This window comes from Carassius gibelio, chromosome A8, assembly GCF_023724105.1.
Source record: "Carassius gibelio isolate Cgi1373 ecotype wild population from Czech Republic chromosome A8, carGib1.2-hapl.c, whole genome shotgun sequence".
NCBI lineage: Eukaryota > Metazoa > Chordata > Actinopteri > Cypriniformes > Cyprinidae > Carassius > Carassius gibelio.
The window spans coordinates 28,046,633-28,069,111 of record NC_068378.1 but is presented as its reverse complement, the minus strand read 5'-3'; the positions used below and the strand labels follow the sequence as shown (position 1 = coordinate 28,069,111).

The 22,479-nt window shown below is 47.4% G+C and overlaps 1 protein-coding gene across 3 annotated transcripts in view; it reads right to left on the bottom strand.

Annotated features, from left to right (window-relative positions):
• The window catches only part of LOC128019113 (dmX-like protein 1), a 26,102-nt gene extending 3,918 nt beyond the window's left edge, over positions 1-22,184 (bottom strand). Inside the window, exons 1-41 of one of the 3 annotated variants that reach the window (XM_052605160.1) lie at positions 22,022-22,184; positions 20,937-21,056; positions 20,437-20,562; positions 19,220-19,294; positions 19,002-19,080; positions 18,805-18,931; positions 18,661-18,727; positions 17,400-17,578; positions 15,616-15,796; positions 15,376-15,544; positions 15,021-15,197; positions 14,668-14,867; positions 13,884-14,553; positions 13,559-13,680; positions 13,393-13,482; positions 13,206-13,293; positions 13,003-13,122; positions 12,345-12,566; positions 10,635-12,176; positions 10,453-10,563; positions 10,154-10,323; positions 9,749-9,846; positions 9,504-9,669; positions 9,099-9,339; positions 7,989-9,010; positions 7,001-7,189; positions 6,844-6,920; positions 6,522-6,643; positions 6,209-6,451; positions 5,305-5,477; positions 5,025-5,164; positions 4,848-4,933; positions 4,567-4,768; positions 3,419-3,536; positions 3,156-3,206; positions 2,010-2,096; positions 1,813-1,934; positions 1,097-1,238; positions 957-1,017; positions 104-231; positions 1-12 (exon numbers count right to left, since the gene is read on the bottom strand). The exon at positions 1-12 is cut by the window's left edge and continues 66 nt beyond it. In XM_052605160.1, the coding sequence (XP_052461120.1) occupies positions 1-12; positions 104-231; positions 957-1,017; positions 1,097-1,238; positions 1,813-1,934; positions 2,010-2,096; positions 3,156-3,206; positions 3,419-3,536; positions 4,567-4,768; positions 4,848-4,933; positions 5,025-5,164; positions 5,305-5,477; positions 6,209-6,451; positions 6,522-6,643; positions 6,844-6,920; positions 7,001-7,189; positions 7,989-9,010; positions 9,099-9,339; positions 9,504-9,669; positions 9,749-9,846; positions 10,154-10,323; positions 10,453-10,563; positions 10,635-12,176; positions 12,345-12,566; positions 13,003-13,122; positions 13,206-13,293; positions 13,393-13,482; positions 13,559-13,680; positions 13,884-14,553; positions 14,668-14,867; positions 15,021-15,197; positions 15,376-15,544; positions 15,616-15,796; positions 17,400-17,578; positions 18,661-18,727; positions 18,805-18,931; positions 19,002-19,080; positions 19,220-19,294; positions 20,437-20,562; positions 20,937-21,023 (8,082 nt within the window). In that variant the 5' untranslated portion in view covers positions 21,024-21,056; positions 22,022-22,184. The remainder of the gene's footprint in view (positions 13-103; positions 232-956; positions 1,018-1,096; positions 1,239-1,812; positions 1,935-2,009; positions 2,097-3,155; positions 3,207-3,418; positions 3,537-4,566; positions 4,769-4,847; positions 4,934-5,024; positions 5,165-5,304; positions 5,478-6,208; positions 6,452-6,521; positions 6,644-6,843; positions 6,921-7,000; positions 7,190-7,988; positions 9,011-9,098; positions 9,340-9,503; positions 9,670-9,748; positions 9,847-10,153; positions 10,324-10,452; positions 10,564-10,634; positions 12,177-12,344; positions 12,567-13,002; positions 13,123-13,205; positions 13,294-13,392; positions 13,483-13,558; positions 13,681-13,883; positions 14,554-14,667; positions 14,868-15,020; positions 15,198-15,375; positions 15,545-15,615; positions 15,797-17,399; positions 17,579-18,660; positions 18,728-18,804; positions 18,932-19,001; positions 19,081-19,219; positions 19,295-20,436; positions 20,563-20,936; positions 21,057-22,021) is intronic. The other 2 variants (XM_052605161.1, XM_052605162.1) reach the window with 2 other exon arrangements.
• Positions 22,185-22,479: the final 295 nt, after the last annotated feature.

The window sequence follows — 22,479 nt, the reverse complement described above, 5'->3', positions numbered from 1 at the left end:
CACGATCCCAAACTACAACACACACACACACACACACACACGAGTGAGACGGTTTCCACACGCTGCAGTCACACACTAGTGATTCCTGAGGACTGAGATGCACCTTGTTGCCCTGATAACTGAAGCGTATCCTGGTGACCCTGGAGTTCCCGGGGCTCCTGAAGCAGGTGATCTGCTGAGAGTGACCCCACTCAAACATCCGCACGCTGCCGTCCTGAGCTCCGGTCAGATCTACACACACACACACACACACTCTTACACATCTGCAGGAGCACTGAATCTCTACATGCAGAATCACAGATGTCTATGTAAAATACCAATCCTCAAACATTATACAGCACAGAAATCAGAACTGCCTCGTGATAGTGAATGAACTGTGACCTCAGGAAGTGGTTTAGGACCGTGATGATCGGCTGGGTTTTGACGGACACGCCATGTTGATTTGTTTATGAAAACGTCCCAAGATTCAAGTGTTGATAAGAGTTCCTGTTCTTTCTTTTACAAACTCACTAATGTTCAGATATTCATAACCCAGATGATTTTGGGAGCCATGGAAGAAAATGATTTGTGAAAATGATTGAAAATGCTGAAGTGGGTGGAAAACGCTGGAGGAAAAAGATTGCAATTTTGAACTAGCTTTTATTATTTTAATATTTCTTTCCACCAAGAACAAAACAGCAACTTATTTTTTTACAGTTTTAGTCATTTTGTTGTGTGCCTTTGCCAGTTTTATTAGTTTTTGTTTGTTTAGTATGTATTTGTTTTTTTTGTTTAGTTTGTATTTGTTTTTATTTTCATATCAGCATCCATGGCTGTTCTCATAGCAAAGATCAATGTATTTTAAAAGTAATAAACAGTAGTAATGAAAAACAATCACTGACGAGCAGTTATTAAAGATCTTTCATCAGTATTGGAGACCTGGTGTGACACAGGACTCGTGTAAGCGGGTCACTCACAGTAGGGCAGCGTGGGGTGTGATGTCATCCGTCTCACGTTGTTGATGTTGCGTTTGATGAGCTGCGTGAACACAGAAGAGCGTGACAGAGTGTTAGCGTGTGCGGAGTGTTAGCGGTGCAGTGTTGTTAGCGGGGCTCACCACAGCGGCTCCTCGTCCCGTCTGCAGGCTGCCCAGCCAGGGCATGTTGATGGGCGTCCCGGGGCTGCTGTGGGTGTAGGGTGTGCTGCCGTGGAGCGCGCTGAAGTCATCCCGAGCGTGAACCACCAGGAAATCATCCGTCCTGTCAAACAACACAAGCACATCACATGATCACACACACTTCCTCTGAGGAGCTCCAGCTAGATGTGTGCTAATGTGAGAACAGCTCTGCAGCATGATGTCAAGAACCAAACAGCCACAGCCCAATGAAAAAAATAATAAAGTGGATAGTTCCGCTCCTTGATTCTGATTGGCTGAGCCACGTTTGAATCTGTTACAAATGCTACAAAGTAACATACACCTTTGTTTACATTTGTGTGTTGCCTGGCAACCACTTTGTAACAACCACAACTGTTTCTGAGGAGCTACATTGTTTGGTGGAAGAATACTGTTCTTATTAATATCTTTACACTTTATGTACTCTGTGTTATTGTGTGAAATATTAAGTGTATGGAAAACGCGTAACCCCCGTGAAGCTGTGGTTTACAGTCAATTTATAACAGCTAAGGGGGTTTTAGTCACTCATCTTCAGTACCTAACAACCCTGTTCTAAATTCACTGTAAACCACGGCTTCTTGGAGATTATTGCTTTATTCATTTTCGTCAAATAAAAAGAGACAAAATATTGCGGCTTGGAACTGGAATGCGGAGCTCACCCTTTGACCTCGGCCTCGTTCTCGTCATCGACCCAGGTCAGGATCTGCGTGGAGAGGATGGAGGACACGTCCAGCTCCTGGATGTCGTGGGTGGAGGCGATCACTAAACAGTTGCGGTTGGCCTGTGAGACAGAGAGATTGCTTACACCTGGCCGTCTCAGACCACACACACAAGCACAAGCAGCTCGTCACAGCACCTTATTGATGGCGAACGCCGTGATGATGTCAGACTCCTTGTGGATGATGCGAGCCTTTCCTCCAGGAAACCCCTGATCGGCCTCGATCTGCAGGAGGAGCGACACACTCAACACTTACAGTCTATTATTCAGCCATTCATCCTGACTAGGGACGTAACGATGCACCGGTTAAAACAATCAGTGATACTGAGTGAGGATCCTGTGTGTCGAGATGTTACAGGAGGGGTTTATATGAATGTGTCTCTGAGGAGAGTTTAGGAGCTGTTTTCTTCTCATCTGGTCTCTGTAATGCACATTAATGCAGTGTTTATAAGCGGTAACCATGGAAACACTGTCTCTGCTGCTCCATGAGCTCCTCCTGCTGTCAGAGAGAGGAACTGCGCCTCATTCAGACACGATTCATGGAGAACAGATTCAGGAATCATTCGGTTTTTGCTTCAGATGTTGGGATTATTCAATCTAATTTAAATCTGAATCTGCAGCATCTTTGTTCAGATCGTGATTGAAATGCAGTGGTTTCCTCTACTTTTAAAAGGAAAGAGCACATTACATGAAGAGATTGATTTCATTATTCATTTGATTTGGGATTTGTTTTAAAACTTCAGTTAAGTTAATTGACATACACTGCTGTTCAAATGTTGGGCTCAATAAGTCTGGGTGCCTTCATTTGATCAGAAATAGAGATAAAACTCTGTAATATTGTGAAATAGTATTATTATTTTCTATGTGAATATATATTAAACTGTAGTGTATTTCTGTGATGCTCCGCTGTATTTCCAGCATCATTCCTCCAGTCTTCAGTGTCACATGATCATGTAATTAGTCTTAAACTTAATTTTGGTAGAGAATATCATATTGTGAATCAGTTGAGTGAATGGTTACGTCCCTGACGCTGACACACAGATCACATTCACATGTGTAATTCTCATGTAAAGACTCTTTAAAAGGCGTCTCAGTGGTGAGCTGCTGCTGGAGGAGAATAATCGTCCAGACGAATCTTACTGCTCTGTGCATGCTGTACATCGACAGCCGATCACATCTATATTATACATTACAGGCAGCTGTGATTTGCATCTTAAAGAGCCTCGTGACTGGATGATGAAGATGAGGATGAGGATGAGGATGAGCAGAAGCTCTGGTAAGTACCTGGTTGTGTGTGGACTCCAGCGGCACAGAACATTTGACACGCTCAGTCTCCTGATTCAAACATGCAGGTCAATCACAGGCCACGATTAGACGGTTAATTACAAACATCTTCAATTTACACAAGTACAACACCATATTAATGAGATTAATGACTGGACAGACCGGGGTGGCTGTTAAAACACAATCAGGACGAGTGCAAACGAGCAGCTGATAGTGGACAGACTGGTGCATTCTGGGAAAGAGAGCCAGCAGCAGCACAATACCTGGTTCTGATCACGTTTCTTGGTGAAGATGTTGCGTATGAACATCTCCTGAACCTCTTCCTGTTTGACCAGATACTGCCACAGGCGTCTGACAGGAAGTGCTGCGCGCCGGCGAGATCTGAGAGCAGAAGCACACTCGTCACTGCTCCCACACACAACACACACAACTTACTTCATGTATTTAACTATCTGAGTGGTACACATTTAAATTGCTCATGAGGCAGTTTTTGTGCCATTTTAATTATGAATTAGGTTTCTAGTCCATTTGGTTGATGGAATCAGGGTCATTCAGCTCAGATTTTCAGCTGAAACAGCACTTTTTCAGTTTTGGAAAAAAAGGTCATTGAAGAAAAGCCATTTAATGACCATATCTCGTTAGTCAGATCAGAAAAACTCTAGATAGCAGCATTTTTATAGATATATGCACTGTATTACACATTCATTATATTTTAACCTGCTCGTGATTCATTATTTAATGTTTGTCTGAATCAATCTCTATTATAAATAAATGATTACAGTCATTGTTTAAAAGTTTACAGTTCAAAAACAGACTGAAGTTTTGTATTTTAAAGTAACTGATTATTAAATAAATGTTACTTTATTTTCCAAACATTGCACTTTAAAGTGCTTAGGGAAAATTAATTAAAAAGGCTAATATTAATTCAATTATACAAAAAATTTATATTTTTTTTTTATTAAAAAAACCATTAAAGAACCACAAACACACATCTATTGATTACGTTTCCTGATAATATCAGCTGAATTTGAATTTGATGAGATTATCAAAAGTATCAAATCAGAAAGATTGCTGTGATTACTGGAAGTTCAGTGCAGCACAGACTGAAAGAACATATCAGTATTGATTATTAAATTAAATGAGAAATCAAAACACACCACCAGAGAAACACCAATTAAAAGTCACTGTTTGAGTTGATGATTTCAGCCACGCAAGAGTGTTTTGGGTTGCATGCGTGTGTGTGATGCGTGTGTGTGATGCGTGTGTGTGTGCGATGCGTGTGTGTGTGATGCGTGTGTGTGTGTGATGCGTGTGTGTGTGATGCGTGTGTGTGTGCGATGCGTGCGATGCGTGTGTGCGAGGCGTGCGATGCGTGTGTGTGCGATGCGTGTGTGTGAGGAGTCTGCTGTACCTGAAGGGTGTGTTGGAGGGCTCGAACAGAGCTTTGTGTCGCAGCAGCGCTGGACCGGACGACACACTCTCCTCCAGCAGCTGTGAGCAGATGAACCTCGACGGAGGACCTCCGAAGATCTCCAGCCTCTTCAGCAGCAGCTGCTCCCAGCGCTGGAGCGTCCTGAGAGCGGCGTGACACAGCGGAGAGCACACGGGCAGATCTGACACACACACACACAGGCGTGTTACACTCTACACACACACACACCATGCGTGCGCTGCAGCCGTGCGGCTCGTTACCTAACAGGTCGTGACCTGCCATCGGGTAGAGGGTCTTGAGGTTGAACAGGACTATCTGCACCATGGCCAAGCGCATCAGACACCAGCTGCAGAGAACATGACCATCATCATCAACATCATCATCATCATCATCGTCATCATCGTCACAGCACAGGTGCGGCTCATCACGCAGCTCACCTGTACGAGCTGTTGTTGGAATGCTCTGCCAGCGGAGAGTTGGGATCTCCTTCATCCTCATCTTCCTCATCCTCGTCCTCACTGCCCTGGCTCTCCTCGGAGTCGTACTCCACTCGGCTGGCAGACGGAGGCAGGTACGGCTTCACACAGGACACACACATCAGTTCACACACACACACACACACACACACACACACACACACACACACACACACACACACACACACACACACACACACAACACTATCAAACTACTAAGAGCTAAGGAATGAAAGGAAACCTTTGCGATGAAATAATCCCAGATGCTGAGCTCAGGCGGCACGAAACGCTCTTTACAGACGGAAGAGTCCGGCTCCATCACCACGGGTCTGGGACTGACCGGACTGTCGGGAACATCTCTGGAGTTACTGCGTGATGAGCTGAGCCGGGAACGCCGCTGCTTCCGCTCCACATCTTCCTCACACACACACACACACACACAGACACACACACACACAGGAGATAACAGTGAGCAAGCAACGCTTTAATATCTCTGCAGCTCAACACTGCTCTTCATAATCACCGTTTAGATTCATGTGTTTCAGGGATTCCCAGACAGGGGTTTTGAACAGAGAAAAAGCTAATAATTTATAAATATCTAAAATTGAAATAAATAATTTTTTTTTAATTTAAAATATAAAAAAATGAAAATAAAACGATTACAAATGTATTAAATCACAGAAATGTAAAACTGAAATGCATCATAAAAAAATAATAAAAATAAAAAACACTTATTAAAAATGAATTAAATCATAAAATGCTAAATTGAAATAGATAAATAAAAGATAAAAAAAATAAAGTCTTAAAAAATCTATTATAAAAATGTCAAATAAAAATAAGTCTAAAATAAATAATTATGAAATATTTTATTTGTTTATCTGCATGTCACGTGATCATTAACCGTGAGACCGTGAACATGCTTTTAAATTATTAAAACATTAACTAAAAATCTCAGGGGAACTTTAAGATAATACTTCAGCTCAGCAAAGTTTGAGAACAGATGTTTACCAGCCTTTAGCAGTTTTTAGCAACATATTAGCTAAAGATGCAAAGGTTAACCAAATAATACCGAGATACTGGGACATTACACACAGATTAACTCATTACACTCTTAGTTCTGAGAGATGCCAGATGAGGAGCAGAACCTGTGGGAGAGCTGGGTTTCTCCAGCACAGGAACACGAGCGCCTCCGCCGAACACGGCCACCCACAGCTTGCTGTTGAGCGGGTGAGCCACGATGCGGAAGAGTTCGTGGCTGGAGTGAGTGGCCAGACCGTGGACGAAGAGGCTGAGGAAGACTGCGGTCAGGATCTCACACAGAAGCACAGGCAGACCGGGCTGGTTCTCGTCTCCAGACGCGCTCAGCAGACGCAGCAGGACGCTCACACCTGCACAGACACACAGCTGAGTCTGGAGCCTGACGATGAGGTCAGGGGTCAGAGGTCACGGGAGCTTTACCTGGCCACTGCGCAGGAGAGGTGTTGGGGAGCACGGCCTCCTCGATGCTGACGCTCCTCACCGGGGGCTGATGGGTCAGCAGGACGCTCTCGTAGGTGATTCCCGTGAACGGATTCACATGGCTGAGGAACAACAAACATATTAGAATTAACTCTATGTTCTCAGTATGAATGTGCAGACACACAAAGACCACATTCAGAGCAGAATCTGCTGCCTCTACATGAGCGTCACATTCATGAGTCATCCGCTCATTATCAGATCAGCAAGCGCTCTGTAACAAAGAAACGTTTCAGAGGTCAGAGGTCACGGGGTCATCACCCACCTGTAGCTGTGTCCGTCACAGAGACACTGATAGATGCAGGCCGACAGGGAAGCGGCGAGAGTGTGCATCACGTAGATCTGAGACAGAAGGAAGGCAGACGCGTTAGAGGACGAATCACGACTGTGACAACACCTCGTTCTGACCAGCAGCGCTTCACCTCGTTGCTGACCACATCTGGGTGCGGAGGAGCGTCCAGAGCGGTGATGGTGTGCAGTATGTCGTGCGTGAGGTTGGTCAGGTGCACTATGGGATTGGCCACCACTGTTTTGGAGATGGCGGTCCAGGCCAGGAAGAGAGGAGCAGACAGATGCTGCGGAGCGGGAGAGGAGATCTGCAGACTGTCGTCCTGATGACAAACACAATGAAGATTCACAAGAGAAAATGAAATAATGCGTCAGCTCAGCCGCTGCAGCCGGGAGACAGGAACAACAGGACACAGGAACACATCACATGACACAACAACATGTGCTGGTATAGGCAGTGTGTGTGTGTGTGTGTGTGTGTGTGTGTGTGTGTGTGAGAGAGAGAGAGAGAGACAGCAATGAGTACAAACACAATAACAACAGAACGTTGTGCTTTTGTAAAATAAAGAGAGCGAACACAAAGCGCTTTCTGCCGTCTCGGTCTCTGTGTACTGAAGCGAACTGAAACTCTGTGCTTGCCCAAGCTACGCAATATCGAGTTCTTTATCGCAGATGAATCGCCTTTGATTATGAACGCGATATTGCGTAGCTTGTCAGTGATCTACGGCTCTGTCTATTAAATGCCGCTCCATTTGAAAGCAGGTGATGCTGATTTACAGGGAACCAGATTTACTGAGGAAATGCACGTGACAACCGCATGCGATATATCACCCATCCCTGATGTGATCCGTATGAAACGTGAGGAAGTGTATATTCAACTTCATCACTTCCTCCGAAAATACAGGTAACATTAGTTTATCAAAGAATTATGATGATGTTAAGTCTTAAAGTTATTTCCCTGACGCATTCATAATCACAAGTTTTATTTTAATAACTGTAAAGGGTGTTTATGACAAATGAGAAGCAGGAGTATGTTTTAAGATAGTTAGTGTTTGTGGTGGAGTACTCAAACAGAAGAGCAGTGTCTACACCTGGTTTCAGATCCTAACTGGAGAGTGTTACCTGCTGGGACTCCTGCAGCAGCAGAATGAGCTCCATCCTGACGGAGGCCAGTCCTGCTCCGTGGGAGCCGTGCAGGCTGCAGTAACTCAGGAAGATGCGCAGGAGCGGCTGGTTCCTCTTCAGCCACAGTCTGCGCCGCTGCTGCAGCTCTCTGGCCTGCTCCGCCGCGCCCCGCTCCTCCAGATCCTCCACCTGGCTCAGGTCAGCCGAGATGCCCTCGGGCAGGTGCTGGAGGAAGGGGTTGTATCCGCAGCATCTCTGCAGCGCCGCCACGGCTCGCTCCAGCCAGTGACACAGCTGATGCCGCAGCTTCCCTCCGTCCAGCTCGTATCCCGTGGACAGCGTCCGCAGCTCCGTGGTCAGGATCTTCAGGCAGGAGCTGAACTTCAGCTGCGCGGCGAGGATGTCATCGGTCATCGCGGATGTCTCGTCTGTGCTGTGACCCATCGGGGTGGACGTCACCGCCGGACCGTCTCGAGAAACACTGCTGTCTTTCTCCGAGCGGATGGTCTTCATCGCCAGGCCTGACTCTTCCTCGTCCGTGTCGTCTTTATCACTATCCCACTTGAGCTCCAGAGGCTCGTCCTGCAGGGTGACAGACGGATGGCTCCAGTCGAAACTGAGCACCGATTCTGACCGACTGTCCTCTCTAGGAGACGAGAGCGAGGACACCGACTCCACGCCGTTGAGAACCGGCCACGAAGCCGAGGCCTGGTCTTTGTGCTCGCTCGACGACTCGGGTGAATTCTCTCGCACCTGAGAGCGCTTCACGACCTTCGGCATTTTAGAGAGCACCTCTAGAGCCAGCATGGGGCAGCCGGCCTGTAAGTGTGCATACGCAGCGGTGAAGAACAGCCGCCTCTCCGTGAGACTGATGGAGTCGACGGCGCGGCCTTCAGCGGTCAGACCCACTTTAGCTTTATCACAGGAGCCCAAGTGACGGCGCAGGAGCAGCGGGTGTGTGCGGAGGTAGGTGTAGAAGTTAAAAACATCAGGACTATAGGGAGATGATCTGCCGCTTCCTGGAAGAAATCGATACACATGATGCACATAAATCTTAATTCTCTAGAAACAAAGCTGGCTTGACACTAGTCTAGTTTCATTTCTCACCTTCATGTGACGAGTCTGCGTTGGGCTCCAGCAGTGTGTCCAAAGCCCTGCTGTAGTCATCTAACACCCAGTACGCCATGCTGCGTAAGAAAGGGTCCTGATGGGCCGCGATCTGCTGGTGCTGACCCAAAACATTCCTCTGAAGGATTCGCTTGTAGGTGCAGGACGTCTCAAACTCAGACTCGTACAGCCGACACACCACCAGAGCCAGCTGAAGGTCCTGCATCTTCTCTATACAAACCTGATGGTGCGAGTACAATCAGATGGATCTCATCAACTGAACAAAATAAGCTTTGACTAAAGAGACCGTGGGTTTCTGATGATTATACCTTCCTTCTTGTTTCAGCAGCTCATGACTGAAGAATAGAAACAGGTCTGAGAGAGACTGAACAGATGCAAACGTACCTCAACAGCATCTTTCAGGGATCCGGCCAGCAGAAAGAAAGCGGCAGAATGCTGGAAACGTTGCTTTCCGAGCAGAGAGAAAGCGTTCTTCAGCGCTGCCTTCCTCCAGCGGTCTTCACTGAAGTTATTGCTGAAGAACGCCGTCATCTTCACGTTATGATGGGACCTTCAACACACGGGAGCTGTTAGTGGACCCCAGCCTCGCTGACAAGTGTGTGTGTGTGTGTGTGTGTGTGTGAGGTTACCTGTAGAGTCCCCAGACCACAGCTTTCTTCTTCATGGCCAGATAAAACAAGGCTGCGTCTAACGGGTCGTTGTTTCTCTGATAAGCAGCTTTTGCGACCTGGTAGGAGATTATTACATGTTTGGATTTCGTGTCAAATTCTAAAAATGTAGAATGTAGATGTAATATTTGAAGCTTGAGGTTAGCTCATGATATCCCAGTGACTAGCTAGAAATGTGAGTAAATTACTCTAATTTAATAACCGTTTACAGAACAGCCACAAAATACAGAATAGATGATGCTTGACCACCATAACTCTACAGACAGAATGCATGCATCTCCAACACAGTAGAACATGAACATGCATTTATTTACACAAGTTTATGCGTCTAATTTGCACAGAAAATCTGACTCCGTTTGGTCCAACCTTCTCAATGCATCTGCGAAGCTTGTTGGTGCTCCTCAGCCACCAGCCCACACCCATGGCTCTCAGCTCCGGCCACGTGGGCTCTCCTTTCTGCAGGACCGGAAGCATGTTGAGCAGCTCCTCCTCGGCCTCGGAGTGGAACGCCCAGGCGTAGTGGCAGGTGGACAGTCCTGCAGACCGGCGACACTTATTCAGTTATTCATGAAGATTTATCAGTTCATGCATTCCACTGGGAATCGAACCCACGACCTTGGTGCTGCTAGCGGCTGAAGCACTCATGGACACTGATGCAGACGTACCTTGACAGAGGAGCGGAGCGCGGTGAGCCGGAGGCAGAGACGTCAGGAGGAAGGTGTGCAGACGTACGGCCAGAAGAAACTTCAGTCCACATTCATCCAGCGTCTCTCCACCTGAGGAAAACGTTCATCACATCAGAACACACCCCAACAAATGAAAAGTTATATTGGTGACAGATCCTGACCTTGGCCTTTCCCTTGGCTTTCTCTGAAGTCGGTGCTGGTGGAAGCGATGGTGTCCGCCAGAGCCATCAGAGACATCTGCTCCATCCGGGTCAGGCCGGGCAGGCTGGAGTGAAGCAGGTGTCCAGATAACACCTGTGCGTGTTCAGAGCCGAAGAACGTAGGGCTGTACTTTGACAGATCAATGACTTTAGCGTTAGCATCCTCCTCATCTCCATCGAAAGGGTCCATGTCATCTGTAGAGACGCCGGAGGTCTGGAAGAGCTCGTCATAAGTGTCGCTTTGGCCGTGAGCGCTCACGCTCTCCGATCGCTCTTTGGCACTAGGAGCCGTCTCCTCGTCAGCGGCTAGCAGCGCATGCAGCGGCAGCGGAGGGATGGAGTCGATCTCGGTGTAGTCGGAGCTCTCAGCTTTGCTGAACATCTTGGGGTCTCTGGAGGTGCATCCGCTGGCGCTGATGGTGAGCGAGCGCAGACGCCGCTCCTGGTTAATCGTAGTGTCCTTCATAGACACGATCTCCCCAGCAATGCACTTCACCAGATGCGACAGGATGGCTTTGGCCCGGCGCACCTTCCCGAGGTCCATGAGCTCCAACAGCTGCACCGGATGATACTGAGGCAGAGTAGGAAACAGGTTATACGCCGCCTCAAACAACCCAGAATCCTCCATCTCGGCCGGGAGGTCGTACACCGTTCTCTTTCCACTGAGTTTCTGTGCCAAACTAGTCATGGATCTGGTGAGGGTCTTTCTAGAAGGATTCAGACCGAGTCCCTCCTGCTTCACCACAGAGTTCAGCGACGTCACGCTTCCGGTGCGAGACAGTTTGACCGGAGCCGGCGGCTGCCACTGGGAGTAGACGTGCATCTCGCAATCCATCCCGACTACTAAGATGCCATCTCGCACCCAAGACAGAGAGACGGGGATGGGTGGCGAACCCTCAACCGAAGACACCAGATCCACCACTCGGAGGAGCACCAGTCGAGAGCAGATGCTCTCCTTACTGCAATCGGACAATCCCAGATCTGGAGGTTTTCCGGAAAGCATCCCGTACATGTAAAGCTTGGATCCCAGACCCACGGTTAGTATATGAGAGCCATCTTCTCTGGACACCCAGTCTAAGTGGACCTGGCTCTTACTGCCCACAGCTGAACAGCCGTTACTCAAGAAGTGGTTCTCACTCGGGCTGTCGGAGCTACAGACTTTAAGCGTCTGCTCCAGGATCCACTGGGATCCTCCGGTGGAGTCGCACTGGAAGATGCTGATGTGCATGATGTGCAGGTGGCTGCGGTGAGCGACTGCGACTCTGCTGGTGTGACAGCAGCTGAGAGCCATGAGCTGACCGCACACACTCAGAGCGCTGCTGCTGACCTCGCCCTCCTCCACCAGCAGAGGCCACTCCTCCCAGACGTACGACGGGTCAGCAGAGCCATCGGGGTCAGAGACCGAGCTGCACCTCCAGAACCGGACGGATCCGTCCGAGCAGGACGTGGCCAGCAGATACGGAGAGCGTCCGGCCGGCTGCAGAGATGAAGCACTCAAATGACCTGCAACACAAGTGTTGGTGTTTATCATCAGATACAGAATATCCAACTGCATTTTAAATTATACAAGGCACTTCCGGTTTGGGAAAGACTGAAACAAATCATAAGATCGTGTTACAAATAATCCGTAAGCCTGACTGTAGATTGTGAAAGGCACACAGAGGTCGTGACCTGCAGCAGGTGACACACGCATGACTTCAACGCCCTGCGGCAGATCCAGCTCCCGGCTGAAGACTTTGGTACTGCTCAGGGCGAGCCGGCAGGCGCTCTGGAGGTTAGACGTGTTCAGCTTGGCTCTCGGGGTTTGAGGGGATCCGTCCGTCTCAAAGTTAAACTGTGAGCCGTTCACGGGGGACGGAGACAGAGTCTCTCTCTCTGGAGTTTGAGTTTGCTCTGAAAGAATGACACAAATCTGGTCATAAAGCCGATAAATTAGATATATCTCACACTATTTAATGCAAAGACAATAACAAATGCATAATATCATATCGAAATATGTAAAAAAGAGTCAACGTCATGAAAAAATGTATCTGCGAAATAATGATTCATCAATTTAATTATGGTATTTTACACATAAATAAATTGTAAAAAATATTAATAACAACACTAACTAACAGTGCACTCAGTAATCTGGTAAGGTGTGTGCCTGCTGTCAAAATAAAAGTCCTATTTCTCACATCTCGGCCAAACAGAAAAAAATATCGACCGATATATCAGTTGACCACTAATCATAATCTTAAAGCAGTGCTCGTGCTGTTGCTTAGGCTTTGTTTGATCACACCTGACCTCATGTCTGACCCCAATCTCACACTTGAGATCCATTACAAACCCATAACGACGGGAACGGCGTCCAGCTGCAGGTGCCACATGTGCAGGAGTGACCTCCCGCTCTGAGTGACCTCCACCACCACCAGGAAGAAGCGAGCGGAGAAGAGCGTCCGGCTGGGAACTGAAGGAAGGACAAGCGTTCACGACACGGCACAGAAACACAACGAACACTGAGAGAGAGAGAGAGAGAGAATGAGCTCGCACCAGAATCCTGCAGGTAATCGTCTATCTTCTCATTTCCCAAGATCAGGTCTTCCTCAAACACATGCAGCAGCTGCGTCTCTTTCCCCTGCTGAACAAACAGAGAGCGAGACGTGAGCGCTGAGCACTCTGGGAAATAACATGATGCTCTTGTGTTAGATCATCCTATTATTTGGGATCTCATACGTACAAAGTCTGTGATGGCGTCGAGCTCAATGATGCAGCCTGGTCTGGCCGTCGACTGCTGGCTGATGATGTTAAACACCTCTCCAACATATTTCTGGAGAAAAACACAGGACAGATCATCAGGAATCTACTGTTGGATGTAGTGAAATAACAGACAGGTCCCTTCTTACGGAGATGTTGGGGTTGGAGAGTTCGCTCAGCAGTTTCTTGGCCTCGATGATGGCCTGATAGAGTCGGAGCGAGTGTCCATCACTGGCGATGAAGCAGGCACTGGGTGAGTTCCCATACACACCTTCGGGAAGGGAATTATTGATTAATACACCACCAGTAACATCCAATCAGCTGCAAGCTGAGAAACAGACATGCGTCACACACGAGGCATTCTCAGTTAAAGTTTTAACTTTTACGTTTCTGTTTTTAACACAAGACTGAACTACTCTAGACTTCCACAGTGAGTTTTGTGTTGATGTCAGACTCTAAGAGACTGGTCCTCACCGAGGCAGCTGCTGGGGATGAGCGTGGGCAGCCAGGCCACGTTAGAGAAGGCTGATGTGTGCAGAGAGTTGATCCTGGCCAGCTCAGACACGCCTCCAGAGAACGACAGCGGTCCCACCGGATCCACACGCCACAGGATCAGCTCGCTGTAGATAGCGTTGGGATCCTGGGCGACTCCTCCGGATGAGACTCTGCTCCTGCGGGACGGGGCAGCCGCGGGACGGGTCAGAGCGTCTCCGTCGGGCGTCCTCAGGGCGTTGTGGTGCGAGGTGGTCAGCAGCAGCGGCAGCAGAGAGTGGCAGGCCAGATCGTTGAGGTGGAAGCGGTGGCCACAGTAGCGTGACTTATGAGACACGCTGAGCACCGTGGAGAAGGCCGAGTCCTCGGCGAAGCTGACGGCCCACTGGTTGAGCGAGCCGTCGGCGTGTTTGGAGATCATCAGGACGCTGGGGGTGAAGATGCTGAGACGCAGGCTGCTGGAGGACGGTTTGTTCTGGCTCAGTCCGATCAGAGCGGAGGAGGACGAGTGTGGCAGGACCGCGGGGCGCTGACGGCCGTGCTGCATGGCCAGCTCCACGTTTCTGTTGCAGGCGTACATGACCACGCTGCGGCTGAGCGAGATGGCGTCGCCGGTGGGGAAGGCCACGGGAATCCTGGACACGAAGGAAACCTGAAACAGAGGATCCAGTTCTGAAACATCATTTGTTGCTTATTGTATACCGTTTCACACACTGTTCTTAAAAAAGCTTGGTGTCGTTCCGCTCTCAGGATGCGGCGCCTGTACCTGTGCCTGTCGGAACATGCCGGGCTGGTATTCGTCCAGCCAGTCGACGTGCCACACCAGCAGCGAGCCGTCCATCGGGTGGATGCTGAACAGCATGTCTGCCGCTCTGTTCCAGTCAGTCAGCAGCACGTCCAGCTGATGATCCACAGCCGCCGCAGGGAGAGAGACAGCATCAGCACCGCTCCCCTCCTCATCAGCATCTGCTCACAACACAGAGATGCAGCTTCATGTGACACATGTGGATCTGCTCACGCTGTTCACACAGGCCTATTAGTCTACAAGCACCACCAATAAAACTGCAAACACACAGATGGCATTTTTCCCCTATAGGGCTCAGATGATGCAGACGCTACCGTAGCGCTCGGTGTGTCCGTTCTGTTCGCCGCTGCTCCTCAGCTGCTGTAGAAACACCTCCATGCTCAGCGTCAGGTGCAGCTCTTTGTTGTTGAGCCAGTGGACGGTGAACGGGCCGCCCGGTTCCTCCTCATCAGAGCCGTTCATGGACGAGATGGAGGGCAGCAGAGGGATGTCTGCACACAAACGGCACCCAACATGCTATAATCATGCAACAACGCTAAAAGTGTTTTGTTTTTTAACTGCAAGTGTCAAGTTTACATACAATTTCTCAGGTGTCTCAGGTATGGTTGACCTGGTGAATATAGAATTTAAGCATGAAATCTGGCCACAGTGTTGGAGGAGGTGTGCTACCTGTGGCTGGGTTGATGCTGGCGGCGATGTGGAAGTGGCACAGGGCGTTGGCGTGCAGGATGTTGGTGCGGTGGCTGTAGTGTTTGTTCTGCTGCTGCGGCAGTGGACCGCTGTATGAGAGCTGAGACAAACAGCGCACCTCCTCTCTCCACGACGGCTTCAGCTTCAGCTGTGAACACAAACAGATGAAGGACAGTTCTAGTGTCTCATCAGTCGACACACAGCAGCTGACGCTCTCACCTCCAGCGGGCTCTGCTTCTGCACTCCGGTGCTGCTGGACGACTTCTTCATGTTGTTTGCCTTCATGTTGTGATTGTGTCCGAGTCCAGACAGCAGACAGTCGCTGGGCAGCAGTGTTTCGGCCCACAGACGACACACACTGTCCTTACAGCAGGTCAGCAGCATGTTACACACGGTGCCTCTGGAAGACAGAGCGGTCAGAGAGACAGAGCGGTCAGCGGGACAGAGCGGTCAGCAGGACAGAGCGGTCAGAGGGACAGAGCGAGACAGAGCAGTCTAAGAAACAGAACGGTCAGAGAAAGAGCGGTCAGAGGGACAGAGCGGTCAAAGAGAGAGCGGGACAGAGCGGTCAGAGAGACAGAATGGGACAGAGAGACAGAGCGGTCAGCGCGAGAGAGTAGGACAGAGAGACAGAGCGGTCAGAGAAACAGAGCGGTCAGAGGGGTCAGCAGGACAGAGAGGTCAGAGAGACAGAGCGGGACAGAGCGGTCAGCAGGAAAGAGCGGTCAGAGGGACAGAGCGGTCTAAGAGACAGAGTAGGACAGAGAAACAGAACGGTCAGAGAAAGAGCGGTCAGAGGGACAGAGCAGTCAAAGAGACAGAGTAGGACAGAGAGACAGAGCGGTCAGCGCGACAGAGTAGGAAAGATAGACAGAGCGGTCAGAGACAGAGCGGTCAGCAGGACAGAGCGGTCAGAGGGACAGAGCGAGATAGAGCGGTCAGAGAGACAGAGCGGTCAGTGGAACAGAGTGGTCAGAGACAGAACGGTCAGCGGGACAGATCGGTCAGAGGGACAGAGCGAGATAGAGCGGTCAGCAGAACAGAGCGGTCACTGGGACAGAGTGGTCAGAGAGACAGATCTGTCAGAGACACAGACTGAGACAGAGCGGTCAGCGGGAAAGAGCGGTCAGAGGGACAGAGCGGTCAAACGGACAGAGCGAGATAGAGCGGTTAGCAGGTCAGAGCGGTCAGTGGGACAGAGTGGTCAGAGACAGAACGGTCAGCGGGACAGAGTGGTCAGAGAGACAGAGCGGTCAGAGAGACAGAGCGGTCAGAGAGACAGAGTGAGACAGAGCGGTCAGAGAGACAGAGCGGTCAGTGGGACAGAGTGGTCAGAGGGACAGAGTGAGACAGAGCGGTCAGAGAGACAGAGCGGTCAGTGGGACAGAGTGGTCAGAGGGACAGAGTGAGACAGAGCGGTCAGCGGGACAGAGCGGTCAGTGGGACAGATCGGTCAGAGGGACAGAGCGGTCAGAGGGACAGAGCGAGATAGAGCGGTCAGCAGAACAGAGCGGTCACTGGGACAGAGTGGTCAGAGAGACAGATCTGTCAGAGACACAGACTGAGACAGAGCGGTCAGAGGGACAGAGCGGTCAAACGGACAGAGCGAGATAGAGCGGTTAGCAGGTCAGAGCGGTCAGTGGGACAGAGTGGTCAGAGACAGAACGGTCAGCGGGACAGAGTGGTCAGAGAGACAGAGCGGTCAGAGAGACAGAGTGAGACAGAGCGGTCAGAGAGACAGAGCGGTCAGTGGGACAGAGTGGTCAGAGGGACAGAGTGAGACAGAGCGGTCAGAGAGACAGAGCGGTCAGTGGGACAGAGTGGTCAGAGGGACAGAGTGAGACAGAGCGGTCAGCGGGACAGAGCGGTCAGTGGGACAGAGTGGTCAGTGGGACAGAGCGGTCAGCGAGACAGAGTGGTCAGAGGGACAGAGCGGTCAGCGAGACAGAGAGGGACAAAGCGGTCAGAGCGAGCGTCTGCAGAGACGTCACACATCGACTGACCTGGGCATGTGTTTGCTGGTCTTCCTCCAGGAGAAGCCGGTGACGGAGCGAGGGTGAGCCAGATAAATGAAGGAGAAGTTGATCTCTGCTCCGGAGCGCAGGTCGAGCGGCGTGAAGAGTTTGGAGACATCCGCTTGCCATTTACTGGTGCTGTACCACACCTTCACCAGACAGTCGTCCTGCAACCACACAATCCTTCATTAATCCTGCATTCAGCCACGTCAGAAAGATTGTGCTCTGTGTGTTAGTGAGAAAACATGGGAGAAGCAACAGAGGCAGTAAATCAGCAGCAAAGAGACGTAACCTTTGCTGTTGTTCTGTAGAGTTTTATAACAATGTCTTTATTCTGATACTGTATTTCTTCTTTCAGTATTTTATTGTTTTAAATGCACTTTATAATTAAACTATATCCACGGCAAATTTGAGAATAGTAAGATTTAAAATAGTCTTAACTAATAATATTTAACAATATCAATATTAAGAATAAATACATAATAATATATAATCTTTCAATTTGATATTTGATGAAAAAAAAATTTTTTTTGGTTAATTTGTTTAAATATGTGACCTTTTTCCATTTATAATAAAGCAAGATAAATTGCATGTACAGGATTCTACAAATACATAATTCAATTTATAGAACCTGAATTGGATAAAAACATAAAAAGCAAACACACACCTAATGTGTAGTCTTCATTCATCACTTTGTAAGTGATTTTGTAAGTTTTGGGATTTGAAATCATATTTTCTCCTTGCAAACACAAAGATTCAGACGAGCATCATATTCGACTGGAGGACTGCAAATGACTTGAAATAATGTGCACACATCATAAATGTGACCCAGGAGCACATGTCATAATGATACATTTTTATAAATTGAGATTTATACATCATCTGAAGCTGAATAAATCATCTCTCCGTTGATGTGTGGTGTGTTCGGAGGACAATATCTGTCTGAGACACAACTATCTGAAAATCTGGAATCTGAGGGAGCAAAAAAATCATCTTTAAAGTTGTTCAAATGAAGTTCTTAGCAATGCATATTACTAATCAAACATTAAGTTGTGATATATTTACGGTAGGAGATTTACTAAATATCTTCATGGGACATTATCTTTACTTAATATCCTAATGATTTTTGGCATAAAAGAGAAATGTATCATTTTGACCCAAACGGTGTATTGTTGTCTATTGCTCCAAATATCCCTGTGCTGCTGATGACTCTTCTGTGCTGCAGGGACACACATGTACAAACACAAACCTGTCCTGCAGTCGCAAAAAACTCTCCATCTGGGGAAAACTTGATGAAGTGAGTCGGAGCAGCAGACCTGTAACAACCAGAGAGATTTTACTGGAGCTGCCCGCGCTGTGTTCAGAGAAGCTCTGAAGTGTGATGAACACTGACTTGCACTGCCAGACACATCTCCAGGAGCGCAGAGGACCGGCGGATTCGGCCTCCTCTTCGGTCTCTGCGCTGGACTGAACATCACACCACATCTGCAGACACGCCGAGCCCGTCAGAAGCCATGACCCTGCAGACAGTGTCAGAGAAGAGATGTGAGCGGCCGGCCGGAGCAGATGAGCGTACACTGATCTCTGTACCTGTAGGGTGCCACGTCAGGATGTGTGCCACCGACTGCAGAACAAACTGACCGCTCTTCTGCCAATGATAACTCAGCTTCTGCGGAGCACAAACACGCGCAGAAAATCATTCACATGCATGCATTTGCAATGCATTCAACATGTTATCAGTTCCTGCATTCACTGGGAATCAAACCTTATATTCGTGACCGAGTGTATTTATTCCAGAAGAAACTCACTTTTTGTGCTTTCCCTTGTGGACTGACCTCCACCGGCTCAAACACACACACAATGTTTCCGTACGACGCTGCGATCTGAAAACAGAGCAGATTTAGACAGTCTGCACAGGAACACTCCTGTTCGGATGCTAGAGGAACTCTTGCTGAAACCTAAACACTTTGCATAGACATGCATGAATAAAGAGAGAAGATATCCAGTGTCTGATTTTCACCTGTCATCCATAATGAACCCTAACGAGCTCAAAAGAGTGAGGGATGTTCAGTATTCATTATTCATTCAAGACCCATGTCATTAGTCTCTGCAAACACACTTCATTTATGAAATATGCTTAATTTTCTGGACAGCATTTTAATGGTTATATATTAGTATTAATTTAAGCATGTCCAATTCATTTAAATCATGAAATGTACACAATTTCACAACAGTTTGTTAAAAGTTTTCCCTTTAATTTTTTCTGGATTCTGTTTTATGGGTTAATTAGAATTTTAGCAATCATGTCTTATAATTAATTGAAATCAGGAAATGAATGCAATCCAACAACAACTTATTAAAAGTTTATCAAAAGTTAAATTTTTAGGGCCCTAAGAAATTCTATTAATTTTCCCAAATGTTACTGCAATCAGCTTTAGTGGAGTACAATGTTTAAGAATTTAATCATTACATTTTTTCAAACAATATCATGACCCTATGCATGCATTTATTATGTATGTATTCATTCATTCTTCACTGTCTATATTTTTATGGATTCATGGTTTAATACAAATAGCATCAAAAACAGTGGTAATCAAATTGAGAAATATAACGTTAAGAATTGAATTAATCTTTTAAAATGTAAAGAATGAAGTTAACAAATCCTTTTATTTAAACAACAAAATAAAAACACTCATTACATTCATCCAAATTCTGTCAAATTACTTCATGCATTCCCTGGGAATCTGACCTGTGACCTTAGTGTTACTCTAATGTTGAAAGTGACACTAGAAATGATAACCAACTAAAGTGTGTGAGAGTGTGTGTGTGTGTGTGTGTGTGTGTGTGTGTGTGTGTGTGTGTGTGCGAGTGAGTGTGTGAGTGTGTGTGTGTGTGTGTGTGAGAGAGTGTGTGTGTGTGTGTGTATGTGAGAGTGTGTGTGTGTGTGTGTGCGTGTATGAGTGTGCGTGTGTGATAGTGTGTGTGTGCGTGTTTGTGTGTGAGAGTGTGTGTGTGTGTGTCTCACCTGTCCGCCCTGCAGTGAACAGTCCACACAGCCCACCTGGATGTTCCCGTGTTTGGCTCCTGGGATGATTTGGATCCTCTCAAAGTCACTCCCCAGAATGACGATGTCACAGCCAGAGGCGTACGCCTGTCCCACGAGCCCCGGACAAAACATGATCAGCAGCACAAACATATATGACACATATATGACACAGAAAGATATAGTATTTGATGTGTGCATGCGTGATGCTGACAGACTGAAATCTGCTGCTGTTTTCAATCACTGTTAATAATCATGTACTACTCTTGCTGTTATACTGACGGTTTGAGGAGTCTTTATTTTACATTAAATGCCTTCATATTTCATGCATTATTTCTGCAAAGATATGTAAGATGTTGAAAGTGTGCTGCACTTGGGACAGAGTTTTCTTTAACCAGATGGTTCATAAAGAGAATGTGACTTAATTGATCAGTTTTGATTCTGCCTAGTTCAAGATGAGTAAGCATGCGTGTCAGGGTCACCGTGAAGGGCTGGTTGCTGACGCTGCCCACAGAGAAGCAGTTGTCTCCGGGGTTTACGGCTCCTGTGAGCACCTGGTGCAGGTTCATGATTCCTGGCACTCTTGAGTTTCACACGGACCCCTGCGAACACACACAGAGGATCAGCAGAAACACACACACACACACACCGGCTCTGCTGAAGCTTCATGTGGAAGTTACTAGAACCCAAAACCACGGATATCTTCCCAAACCACTAGCATTATGATCACAATATAATCTCTAATGTACAGCAGGGAGCTCAGAACAATATATACTTTCATTTAAAGATCATTTTAAGCCAAAACAGTATAGGCAAAGTCACTGTGTTTTCACAAACTAGTTGACTTTGAGCTAGTTCAACACACATTTATTTTTCTGCACAAGAGTATTTTTCCTCTTACAAACAGCACACTTAACAGTTCTATTCCTCTCTATATGGTTTTATTCCTCACATGGTGAAAATGTGTTTGTGTTCTGTGTTGACAGTATTTTCTGATTTATAGAGTGATACAACCAAAGACATTCAAACACCTTTAACTCTAAAGACAATAAAATCAAACAAGAATTATGACTCAGGATGAACATCTGTGTGATACAGCAGAAAATAGTAACACGTGAATGTTAATACAGTAACTGACTCAGAGAGTGACGTGTCAGTCACGTGATCAGTGGTCAGTCATGAGCTCGGCACACTTTTAATGTCTTTACTGCCTGATACTTCGCTTATGATTCGGCAGTAGATGTTTGTCTGTCATATATAATCATCCCTGTCTTTAGTGCAATTTTCTGATTTTCTCTCAGAGAATCCGGTTACAGCTCGAGCTCCTCCGCTAGCCATGCTAACCTCAACACTGACAGCTTAGCCACAACTTTCTGCGACAATCCATTAAATACATCTACAATCCACAGTTCTGCACCGTATCGGTGATCCGTGTCATTCACATAATGATTAATGCACTTCTGATCAATTTCCATTGGAAACCGCCGATGTTGTTAGCCCGTTAGCATTAGCATGACAGCGGGCGAACATCAACGATGAGAAAGAACCATAAAGTCGCGTGTCTTACCTCAGAAACGGGTTTCATTTATGCTCAAGTTCAAGTACAATGCGTGTTCCTCTCATTATGAGAGATAATTAAGACAGACAATGAGTTGGTGCAGTTTGTGTGCGGAGACTCTGCGGTGCGGGTCAGGAAGTGAGGCGCGCACTGCATTATGGGAGTTGTAGTCGCTCTCTCACCGCACGTTAGTCACGTGTGTCTAATAACACTGCCTCGACAAAACAACAGTATCTAAACGGGTTTTTGGCACATCTGAACAAAAAAAAGGAAATTTAACAATTTAAAAAAACTTGACTTGATGAATATCTCAACAAAAGTGCTTTTTGTAAATCACTTAGATGATTAAAAAGAAAATTATTTAATTACAGATCAATCTCAAATCTCCCTTCTCTGTCAAAAATGCTTGAAGAGGCAGTATCCTCTCAGCTATGTTCCTTTTTAGAGACAAAAGGTATCCGTGAGGA